At 41.6% G+C, this 12,611-nt stretch overlaps 1 protein-coding gene across 2 annotated transcripts in view; it reads right to left on the bottom strand.

The window, feature by feature from the left end:
- The window catches only part of col26a1 (collagen, type XXVI, alpha 1), a 39,943-nt gene that overhangs the window by 8,736 nt on the left and 18,596 nt on the right, over window positions 1–12,611 (bottom strand). For both annotated transcript variants that reach the window (XM_008425796.1, XM_008425795.2), the window contains exons 4-7: window positions 4,917–4,978; window positions 4,736–4,847; window positions 3,190–3,294; window positions 2,978–3,106 (exon numbers count right to left, since the gene is read on the bottom strand). In XM_008425796.1, the coding sequence (XP_008424018.1) occupies window positions 2,978–3,106; window positions 3,190–3,294; window positions 4,736–4,847; window positions 4,917–4,978 (408 nt within the window). The remainder of the gene's footprint in view (window positions 1–2,977; window positions 3,107–3,189; window positions 3,295–4,735; window positions 4,848–4,916; window positions 4,979–12,611) is intronic.

Genomic DNA, 12,611 nt, shown 5'->3' with positions numbered 1-12,611 from the left:
TCTGCCTTCACTTACACGGTCCCACAGACCCAAATGTTCATAGCTACAGACCCGCAGACACGGTCCCGGGCTCAGAGAGGCAGGCGCAGCCAAAAAACAAGCCTAATCAGAGCCAGCAGGCCTCGTGAGGTAATGATTATTACACAGACTCCTGCTGCCTCCCTGTGGCAACACTCTAGTACTGGATGTTTAGAAAAATGATGCGTTCAGGGTTTTTTTTAGGTTTTCTTTTTAGATCAAAAGGAATAATTACTTTGACGTGACAGACGGAGACAAAGCGGAGACGCCATGTTATAGTGGAGAAAACGAGCAACAAGCCCGGTTTCTATGAGACACAATGCGGCGACACGTTCGGTCTTCATCTTTTCAAAGCAGCCACAGCTAATCTTGTGATTTATGCTTCGGCTTCACTGTTGTGGTGGCTGAGCTCATTAAAGCCCCAGTGTGTGGAGGCAACAACAACAGCAACGACACACAGAAACAATAAAACTACAGCAACTCGCAAAACGATGGAGGCTCCTTTAACATTCTCACATTCTGTCACGCTATAAACTTCAATCTATTCTTTTGTTTTTATGTGTGTGACCGCAGTTTTCTTAAAAGTCTGATTCGGTGATGCCTTGTATTAAATCCCCTCTACTCCAATAACACGCAATAAAATTGCCTTTAGATAGACGGACAGACTTTATAGCAGATTTTAGACTTAAACGGAGGCAAACAGAGTTCAAGCCGGTGTAATCTAATCTCAGAGTCACTGAGATTAAAGGCCTCGGAGGTTTGTCGGGGAGCGTCGGCGAACAAACGGCTTGCTGAAGACGGACGAGGCAGACAGCAGACAGGTCAGGGTGAAAGTTGCGGAGAAGGTTGAAGCATGTTTGGTTACTAAAAACAAAGTCCTAAACTCTGAACATGTCACGGAAATCACACAGAAAACCTGACCGCCCTAAACTGAACATAAATAAATCAAATTGAGAATCTGAGGCAAGACTTGGACATAGATGCTCACCGATGCTCCTCATCCTCTCTGACTGAGCTTCAGGTATTTTTGGGAATCTAGCGTAGACGTTTCAAGTTGGTGGAGACATTCTGCATCCACACATCATACAGCTGTTTGTGCAGCAAAATGTTTTACAAAGTATTTCTCACAGTTTTAGTTGTAAAAAGTCTTTGAAAACCATGTATGGTTATCTATTACTTTGTGTTTATTAGATTACCATGGTAATCCTAATAAATGAGACCCTTGGAAAAGACCACCAAGGGCTTGAATGCTTTTATTCTCTCTTCAATAATAAGAAACTTGATAAACGCTCGTGTTTCCTGTACCACCTCCAGCACGAGTCCATTCGGACCAGAACTCACGTCCTGTGTGACAAAGCGATTTCTGCTAACGCATGAGGAGAAATGAGGCACATGGCTGACCGTGAACCGTGAAAAGGTCCTGCTTGTAATTTTGGCATCGGTTCTTTGTGACCACCCAACCAGCTGACGGTTTTTCGCAGCAGCACTGGGGTTGGCGTTAAGCCATCAGACCCGGCTCAGGCCTGGCGCTCCTCGCTCCCGTCCGTGGTAATCTGAGCACAACGCAGACGGCGCCAACAGCAGGTGCTAACTCCAGGAAAATGCAGTGAGGACGGCTTTCGTCAGACCACCTTCAGAGGCGTCCTGGGACTCCTGTACCTGCTTGGCGGTGTGAAAGCGATCCGCCCTGAAGGACCACCAACGGACCATATCGAGTTTTTACTTGGGCATCTCTTGTCTAATGGGTCGTGATTTCTCTCAAGAGATCACACTTTGCAACCTGGTAATTTAAAACTGTAGTTAAGTTTAAGCTTCAGTTGTTTTAAAAATCCTCTACATTCCAAATATGACTTAAAAGAAATCTGATTTATTTTTTCAAATTGGGCCTCCGTCTCTTTAAGAAGCTCCTGCTCTTTTCAACAGGTCATGACAATGACCTTTCTCCGTAAAGCCCTTTTAACGACATTCTTACCATTGTTTCATTGAGAGGCGGTTTCTATGGTGAGCTCAGCAGACGTGATAACTGTTGCTGCCGCTAGTCTGGAGGAGATGAGTGGGGGAGAGCAGAGGGAGGAGCCATGTGGAAAAGGCGGCACGAAGTTAGACCATTTGATGCTGCATCGCTGAATGGTTGCCATGGGAGATTAAAGGATTTTTCAAAAACTCCTGGTATGTTTTGATCAGGAAATAACATTATAACACAATATGAAGCTCAAAAATTTTACTTTACATAATACTGTCCCTTTAACTGAGAGGCTCTAATAAAGATGAGACGTTTTCAGGTTACAGTTGGTTTTATTCTCACTGTTGGGATCATACTTCTGGGTTTCTTCTGTGCTGGATCATTTATTCTGGTCATTTCCACTGAGGTTCTGTCAGGTGAACGTTTTGCCCTACATTAAGGAGTTATATGCTCACTGTAATAAAAGTGTGTAGATCAGCTGATTCTTTCTTGCCACCACGTTCAGTGGCGCTGCCAGAAAAACGTCGATACAGGTGGCCAGACCTAAAACAGCCAAAATATTTTTTAAATAATTCTTTTAATTTATTTTGTGTTTATTTCTTTTTAAATGGATGTTTTTATACGATGTATTCCCTTATAAAGTTTGAACATCATTCTTGGCCATGTGTTTTAGTTAAAGTGTTTAGTGTCGCCGACACAGAGTTGTGAGTTTTTCTGATCTCATTTCTGCCACATGTTTAAACTCAGCAGGGGCTTTGCTTTACAAATGGTGCTCCCACAGCGCTGTGACAGCCCACAGCGCTGTGACAGCCCACTCTGTACGTTTTTATGAACGGCAGGCTGCTGTGATCTTATCGCCCAGGACGGTTTTTAAACGACAGGTCCAAACGGTCAGATTGAATTAACTCTGTCTGCCTGTATCTGAATCAACCAGGGCATATTTGAGCAAGGCTCTCGATCTCTTTGGGCTACATTTTTAAAACATAGTCATCTTACCTACATGGAAAACGTCTCCCCGAATGGGTAGAGGAAAAGAACCTGACCCGGAAGGACCTGGAGGTCCAGGAAGACCTGGAGGCCCGGGGCGGCCGCTCTCTCCTGGATAACCTCTGTCCCCCTTTTGCCCTGAGCATAAAAAAACAGTCCAGTGAAGCAAAAAGGAAGAAAAACTCCTCAAACACTGAGCAGGTACGAGGATTTTATTTTACCAGGAGCTCCTCGATCCCCGGTTCTTCCAGGAGGACCTGGAGTCCCTGGTAGTCCAGCCGGCCCCGGAGGGCCAGTCGGTCCTGGATGCCCTCTGGCTCCTGGCACTGAAGAATGTGGACATATTTAAAAAATAAATACACTTGGAATGAAATAAATTCATAAACCTCACAGACGTTCTTTCTGCTGGATGTCTTTCAATAGCGAGAACATATGTGTTTATGCTACGAAGCTGAAATTGAGAAAATAATTTCAGTTGATCACTGAAATGTTTTATTTCACTCTTGCAACTGATCATAATAAGAAATCTGACATGAAAGTCTTTCTATTCATTTTTATTTTACCACTGACGCCCTTCAACAAAGACTTGAACAAAAATATTTTATTGCAGTAGGAAAAAAAAGCAAACTGATAAACATTTTATATGCCTTGCATAAGCATATTTTTAGTAAAAATTCCTGGCGACACAATTACTTGTGACCTAAATATTTAACTTAAATTACATGTAAGTGAATCTTATTTTTTAATAGATCAGATTCTTAGGGAAATTCAAACTAATTAATTTGTTTCCCGGGGGTGTAAATATGACGTGACACAGTACCACACACGATGAAGAGGAAGTAAAATGAATCTAAGAGGCTCACATTTAAATAACTGCAGTTTATAGTGATCACCATCACAAATGTAAATGTGTTTAGTTTGCTCAACTCTGCTGAGACTTCACACCATCTTTCTATAAATTGTCTATATCAACAACAACATATTTAAATTCACTACTTTAATGTTGTAGATATTGCCAGTTAAAAATATTTTTCCCTCCTGCTTATTGATTGAGTTGTTTTGTTTTGCTTTTTTTAAAGTAGGGAAATAATTACAACATAGAGAGTCATTTCCTGAAGTGCACAGGGGGAGGGATATTATCTAAAATGTGTCTCATCCAATAATCATTATTTAAAAAAACAACAACAAAAAACAAAGTCCTGCAGACTTGCAGGGTTTTCTTCACTGCAAAAACACAAAATCTTACTAAATATTTTTGATCTAGTTTCTAGTGTAAATATTTAAGTACACTTCAAATGAGACAAAACTTAACCTAGAAGTAACTTTTAAGCAACGAATAAGAGCTTGTTTTAAGTCAAATATCCCTTAATATAAATGAAAAAGTACCAATTCTACTGGCAGATTATTTCACTCGTAACAGGAAATAAAATCTTGTTAAAGGTGAAATAATGAGCGAATAGTACAAGTACGTTTTTATCAATATTGATAATTATTTACTTAAAAGAAGCTTGCTGAAAAGGTTCAAGTGTACTACTAAGATATTTACACTAGAAACTGGACCAAAAATACTTGGTAACGTTTCATGCTTTTGCAATGTTTTAATAAAAAAATATATGTTTAGACGTTTTCAGTAGATCAATCCATGAAGGAGTGTAAGCTCCGAAGACAATAAGTGACGTTCAATAAATGAATGCTGAAGCTAAACATTTCCAGACAGTTCTTAAACGTCTCCACTTATAAGCTTGTTTTCCTGAGATGTGTTGACACCTGGTGGCAGGTACGGCGGCGGAGTGGCTCGACGCGTGTCCACCTCATTTCCTGTTGAGCCGTCTGGCAACCTGACCTCAGGAAATGATCGACCCTTCTCCAACAGTTTGATCTGGAGTGAGAGCAGAAGTTGACCTGATTGCAAACTTTTTTTTTCTTTTTAAACGATTTTGATCCTTACCTTTGATTCGACGGCGTTTATTCTGCTGCTCATGTCGTTGAAGCTGGTGCAGTTCATGCATTCTGCAAGAAGACAAGAACAAAAAAAAAAAGGCACACAGACGAGTTTAAATCTCCTCCAGCTGCGTCTTGTCTCTTTCATCCCTGGCAGCATCAGCTGCATGTCATTATGTCACGGTGCAAACAAAGCCAAGTTACACAAGAACAATAGGCCGTGTGGCCAAACCTCAGGAACCTTCAAGTCATGTCATTATCGTATCCGCTCTCATGGACAGATGTTCTAGAGAGCCACGAGTTTGTTTGCTTTCCGTCTGTTCCTCCTGCAGTGACAGCCGTTATGGCGGGCCACTCAACACGACTTTAACCTTTTGGAAAAACTGCAGCAGAACTGACAGCTGGTAATGTAGATGTGAGAGTAAAAATGTTTCATCTCGCATCATGGAAAATGTCTCCTTTTAGTTTTAGAGTATAAATATTCCACATCCAAGATGACACATGAGAACAACCATCCAACAATAATCTAACAGCACGTCTCGTTATAAAAAGTTCATTTTAAGGTGTAATGGGTATATTATTTTCATTTTGTTCATTTCATTTTGTGCCAGGTTGTTTTTTTGTTTGTTTGGTTTTTTTCTAGGTTACTTATTCAGTTTCCTTCTCTATTGCTCTCTGGATAAACGTTGGGAAATGTTAGCTTGGAAATGCAACACCAACAAACAAACCGTCTGGGATTCTGGGCAATAAAAGGTACAGTTTTCAGACATTTTCTGGCAACAGACGCCAGTGCAGCCAAATAGTAATAGATATGTGGCATGAAGCACCAAACAGCATTTTGGGTTGGGTTTAAAAAATAAAATAAAAAAATGCTGAAAATGTGTGTAAAGTGAGATTGTGTTTGCACAAAACCAGCTGACAAATTGAAAATAGTTTGAAATGTTTTGTGAGGTTTGTTTTGTTTTGTTTTTTTGCTAAATTTGTATCAAGACTCAGAGGTACAACTAAAACGGGCAGAGGAAATTGTTAGATTTGTATATTTAGCAGGATTTATTGAGGCGATTCTACATCAATCTCAGAGAGGCTTGTTCAGTTTCTATAAAAGGTTTCATCTTTAAGATCTGCAAAACATTTTTTATTTATCGTGTCGTGGACGCCTGCCGCAAACATTTCCTTTTTGTTTTCTTCTGAGTGTTTTCTGGCTCTGGTCACTTCGGTCACTGAATCCAGGTCAACCGCATTTCTGGCCCTGCAGTCGTTTTGAGCCTCTGGCTGTAATCTAAATCTAAAACACAAAATAGCCCAATTTCCTTGAAACGAGCCAAACATTTCTTTAAAAATCTCCCACCGTGTCCACGGCTCGTAAGAAGTGTGGAATGTCAGCTGTCAGATCCACAGATGGGACCCACCCACACTGTGGTCACTGCAGGAGCAAGCAGGAGGCAGAACAACTGGCGCTCATAAATAACTGAAGCAACAACAGAAACGACCCAAACAGCTCGGCCTCGGACCGCTGCAGGCGGGTCGGGTCGGCCGGCCAGCCGCCAAGCGTCCTGCGCCGCTAAAACGAGACCCGGTCAGCGTTTGGGTCTGCGACCACATGGACACCTGCAAAAGTATCATTTCCCCCCGGAAACGGTTTCGTATTTCGATACGATGCAACCACAAACTTAAATGTGCTTTGTTGGGATTTAATGTTTCAAATCAGCATTTCTAGTCAGCCCAGCTGACTTTGATACCCATAAATAAAATGGAAATATTTGCCTTAAGATCATTTTTAAAAATACAAATGGAGCAGAAGAGAAAAGTTTAAGGGTTGGGTTATGCAACAATGTTACACAACTGTGGTAGAAAACCAACACTGTACATTTTGAAGCATCGTATCACGATGCGGGGATGTGGGATGATTTTTTCATCAGCAGGCACTAGGAAGATGGATGGAGGTAACCTTTCAGTAACTCAATTCACTCAGTGAAACACATTTTAGATAATAATTACACACATAAAGTAAGATGCGGATGTTTTAATGGTCCTTATTTCTGTTAAAGGGGCGGTATTATGCATTTTCCAGGAACATACTGTCATTTTATAGCCCAGTGAAATACCTATTTCAGCTTCAGTTAGAGAATAGTTACAATATTATCAGAATAAACTTGTAGGATAGAGTCACGATGCTACAAGAATAAAACTGAAATAATATGTGAAGAATAAAGTCATACTATCACGACTCTTGATTTTTCTGACTTTGTTCTCTTCTCTTGCGCTCTTAAAGAAACTTGATGTCATAAATCTGCCGCCTTGAAATTGGGCCTCTGTTTCTTTAAGAAGCTCTTTCCAAGCATCCAAGTGCTCATAAGGAGCGTTGGACTGAGAAGTGGTTCATATGCAAGCGTTTAGGCAGCCCCAAATGGTTGCCATGGGAGATGAAAGGACTTCCCAAACGTGCATGAAAGGATCAAAGTAACACTCCAGTTATGCGTTCGATCAGGGAATAACATTAAAACATGATTAAAAACTCAAAAAAGTCAGTTTTATCCAACCCCAACCCTAAATTAAGATCATTTTTAGCTTACCTCAAAAGAAAACATAAGTTTAAAAGTTAAAATAAATACTTCAAACCAATATATATATATATATATATATATATATGTATATAGAAATGAACTATTAATGAAAAGCATAACACCTGCTTGAAAGTATTTATTTTTTCAAAAGGTACTTTTAATCGGGCAAAAGCCTGAGAACTGAGAACATGCAGAACTGAACAGACTTTTAGGGTGAGATGTACAGGAAACAGTACTGGTTCCACTGGCAGATCATTTTACTCATAAGACATTTTCCCCATGTTATAAGACAAATGATCTGCCTATAAAACAAGAAAATTTTAAACAATATTAAGAAGTTACTTACTTAAAACCATCTCTTATTTAAGGCTCAAAAGCTACTCATAAGTCAGTTTTGTCTTATTTCAAGTGTACCAAGATGTTTGCAACTAGATAAAAAAAAATACTTGGTAATATTTTGTGTTTTTGCAGTCAGACCTGCATCTGTACCTGCAGTGAAAAGTTGGTTCCAACAACCTACTGACTCCAGGAGGCCGAGCACAAACTCCCGCCACACGTTTGGATCTCCATCGTAAACAACCCCATTAAGTTTCACTTTACAACTAAACGCGACTTTGTGTTTGAGCGTCGCATAAAACACATTCGAGTTTTGTGGTTGTGTTTGGCAAAATATGGAAAACTCGAAGCGGCACGAGCCATTTGTCATGGCTGCGTATATTTAGCCTGCAGAGGATGTGGCGTCTCGACGTTTTTCGTCAGCTTGTTTAATCTTCATCCCGGAGCGAAGCCACAATCAAACAGTTTGGTCTAAAACACTYCCCCCCCCCAGATCTCTCAAACCAAACACCGAGCAACATCCGATGATAAAATGTGACCCCCGCAGGATCTGATAGCTGCGACTGAGAGAGCTGAGGTTTCTGCCTATCGCAGGACGCTAAACATGCACACATAATTTGAGGACTTGATAAGATGATATACACGCATCTCCTCTGCCGCAATTCATCACGAGCCCAGAGGAAGCCTACGCCCTCCGACGGGCTCGCCGTAATGCGGCATCAATCTGTGACTCACTGTGAAACCTCGTCTGTGATGATGTGCTGACATTTCGTCTGGAGCCAAACTACAAGCGGTGCTGGCTACAAATCCTGTGGTAAATGGTTGGACGTAGACTTTCAGTTCACGTTCCATATTTCTGCTTTCCAGATTGTGCATGCTAAAGACTTTGGTTGTTGGCTTTTGTTCTAAAAAAATCACGAGGCTGACATCTGTGGCTTTGAATTGCAATCCGCTGCTGGTCGTGTGTTTAATGTGTGCAGATCATGCACACATTTGTGCACAATCTGAGGAACAGCTATGATACTTCCCCTGGTTTAGGGAGAAGGAAGGAGGGCAGCGAGGAAATCTGAAAAGGTCGACGTGGTGAGATCCCATCAAATCTCATTTCTACGACTAGTATTAGGGCCACGCTAATAAAATAAAATAAATTAAATTATGATATTAAGAGAACAAAGTCATAAAAATCAAGAGTTGTAATGCTATGACTTTATTCTGGTGTTATTATGACTTTATTCTTGTAGTACTATGATGTTTTTCACATATTGTTTTGATTTTATTCTGTAAAACTTTATTCTGTCGTACATTTTCGATGGTGCGAATAAAGAGAAAATACTTTCTTGTTGAACCAGCCTCCATGAAGCGCTGAAGTCCATAAATACTTGCTGCATTAAGCACACGCATCAGGCAACATCGATCATTTCTTGCAACATCGATCATTTCTTACACACATTCGATATTTACATCCGCTGCACAAAAAGACTCTTCGACATTAACTCAAACTAATCTTGAATCTGGCAGAAAGTCTCCGAATGTTGCAAGATTTGCTGAGCTGCACAAACAAGGCCTCTCGCAATTCCCTCGGGGCTGCCAAGATTGGACACTTTTAGGGAGTTATTTTAAAATTTCCCAGAGGTTCTTGGGTTTGTTGGAACTAAAAGTCCAGCGGTGAAGCCCAAGCACATTTCAACGCCGTATGTGAAGACGCACGCCGTCTTCCAGCTCAGTAACCGAAGGACGACATCTGCTAAAGAAACGTGTTTGTTTGGACTTTCCACTGGCGTACCAAACATAGAACGTTGAAAAGGAGAAGAACGGTTTCCCTGCGCAAAAAAAAAAAAAAAACACAACAGCAAAAAAACCCCACAAATATCTGGACAGGCTTGATGGCTTCCACTGCTACTGGCAGGATAAGATCCCACTGCAGATGTTTTCTGAGTAACGCAGTGGAAGAGAAGGATCTGTAGCAGCAGGCGTCCGGCTTGATTGGCCTGGATGAGATCCATCTGCAGGAAATGCAAACACTTCATCGTTTTCCCCCAATTTGAAGATTTCAATCGGCGGTGGAGATTATGAAATAGTAAGCTTGGTTTATTATCGGCTGTGGAGTGTGAGGCATGAGAGCGAATGGGGAAGATCGAGACAGGAAGGACGCCGATGTCCAGCAGAGAAATACGGAAGCTGACAGAGGCCATCACACCTAAGCATGTTGTCAGACATTATCCCGTGGATTTCCAAGTTGGGGTTGTAATTTAAGGGTCTTGCATGTTTTGTGAGTTGAAACTAGTTTCAACTCACAAAACATGTACACACCAATACCTCGGGTATTGGTGCGTACATGGATGTTTGTCCTGTACGTCTCTGTGGTGGACCGGCCCGATGATTGGAGACAGATATAGAACAAATCAAAAGCACATCATTTATCTTTATTTGTGTTTTTATATATATTCATGTTCTCTTTTAATTCCAATGAGAACTAAATGATGGTAACTTTTTGTTAAACTCTAAAAAACCCTTTAATGTTGCAGTATGTGACTTTTATAGAACTATTTTTTTTTTACACATTTGTTGAAACTATCAACAGATATTGAGCTTCTGCACCTCCTCCTACTGCTAACTAGAAACAAACAATCAGAGCCAGGAGGGAAGTCTTAGCGCTGTCAATCACAATCTTGTGTGGCGCTGCTCAGCCTCCTATACCCCTCTCCGTCTTGCTCTCTGCAGCCTGTCATGAAGGCTCAGTCTAGCTAGCATGGCCACCGGTGACGTCGGAAAAACAGCCTTCCTGTAACGGTACGCTGTCTCTCTCTGCCTTTAGCACACTGAGCAGCACACACATGAGGTTGATTGACAGCAATAAGATCCTCCCCCTGACTCTGATTGGTTGCTTTTGGTCGGGAGCGGTATATTTCTTCAGATGGCGATAGTAGCTACGGGAGGAGATCAATCTTTTCACAGATTATCTGCCTCATAAACTGTCGCAACATTGCAACAGTTTCAACAAATATATATGAAACAAAGAATATATTATTCTCTATAAAAGTTACATACTGTATCTTTATCCGATTGAGGACTTGCCGGATCTCTGACTTGATGTGAATTTTCCTGAAGCGGGGAAGAAAGCAGCAGCCGTTCAACGACCCAGCTTCACCGGTCTGCATCTTTTGTCAAACCATCCATTTCTGTTCAAGCCATAAAGACACACGGTGGGAAAACACCAGAAGTTCTTTCCCCTGTGGCGCGAAGTGGAGCAGAACTACAGCGTACGGTCTGCAGAGATGTTGGGCAGGACTTTCAAAAGTTGGCATTCAATCACGTTTGGTTTAGAAAACCAAACTTCCTCTGTGCTTGAGCTGTTTAGAACAACAGCGCAGCTATAGAGTCTGCTTGGATCCATAATTACACCATTGGAGCATCAGACGGGATTATTATTCTTGGATGTGCAGAGCTCATGGGAACGAATCACAATTATGTTGTTTTTAGAGGGAAACCAAACAAACAGAAGAAAACAGAAAAAGCCTTTTCTGCTCTGATGGGATTCAGGAATGTGGGTGTCTTTGCAGTTTTTCCTAATATTCACATGTTACGTCTTGTCTGATCTCCAGAACTGTAGAGTCCTTGAAATGATGCAGAGACACTTTTTTTTTTTAAATCAAGTGCTTTATTATTTCAACTTTGCTGGTTGAAATAATAAAGCACAGTGAGATGACATAAAATGCCATTAATAATAACAAAAAGTCCAACGAGTGTATAATACATCAGATTAAGTGGATCACACCCACTAAAATGATGGCAGGGAAGCTAACAATTAGCTTAACTGGAGAGTGTGGGAATGAATTCGGAGGGAGACGAGGAGCAGGCTGAGTGCCTGGATGAAAATCTCTAGTTGCAAAACACTCGTGAGATAAGCTTTATTTAATCATAGATCAGAATCAGGACACGTCCCGCGTCTGAGAACCGCAGATTTAGGAGCCATCTCCACCATTAGCGTGTGATTTACAGGACAAGACAGCTCAGGGCTTTCTGGAGCAGGATGCAGTCTGCCGAGACAGATATGTCTGCTACATCGGTCCTGGAAGGGGATCAAAAGTGTTCCCGCTCTCCCTCTTTGCTGTTTTGCACTTCAGCGCAGCCACAGACGAATCCTCAGATATCCCCAACCACCGAGCGAACCACCGAGCGAACCACCGAGCGAACCACTGAGCGAACCACGCTTCGCATTGAAACCCACCCAGACATTCCCCTCTGTCGTTTACAAGATGAGGTAGTCAAACATCTTTCCGTAGCATCCCAACAGCTGCTGTCACATTACCAGGATAAAAACACAAATGAGCTCCAAGTGCGTGTGTATGTGTGTGTGTGTGTGTGTGTGTGTGTGTGTGTGTGTGTGTGTGTGTGTGTGTGTGTGTGTGTGCGTGCGTGTGCACAAACCTTGCAGAGCTGGCCGAGGCCCAGAAAGATTGCTGAGTGTCTGGCCTGGCTGACAAGTGGTCAGCTATTGCTGGCATGCAGAACAGCTGGCACACACACACACACACACACACACACACCTAGCCTTGTTTATATGCCCTACTGGGGACTAAAGACAAGACCATGCTTTCTGGGAACCTCCCTTTCTGAAAGTAGCACAGCTCTGCAAAAAATCAAGTAGCATGCTAGAGGGGCAGTGAACAAACATATCACTTTAAATTTGCAATAAGACTAACTAGAGTTCCAAACATGATAAGAAGGTGACTCTTGGGGACTTGTCAGGTTTTTAGTAATGGGTGGGGACATAAATACACACTAATTAGTTTTTATTACAT

Source organism: Poecilia reticulata, linkage group LG13, assembly GCF_000633615.1.
Source record: "Poecilia reticulata strain Guanapo linkage group LG13, Guppy_female_1.0+MT, whole genome shotgun sequence".
NCBI lineage: Eukaryota > Metazoa > Chordata > Actinopteri > Cyprinodontiformes > Poeciliidae > Poecilia > Poecilia reticulata.
Note: the sequence above shows the minus strand (reverse complement) of the source record. Positions and strands in the feature narration are given on the sequence as shown.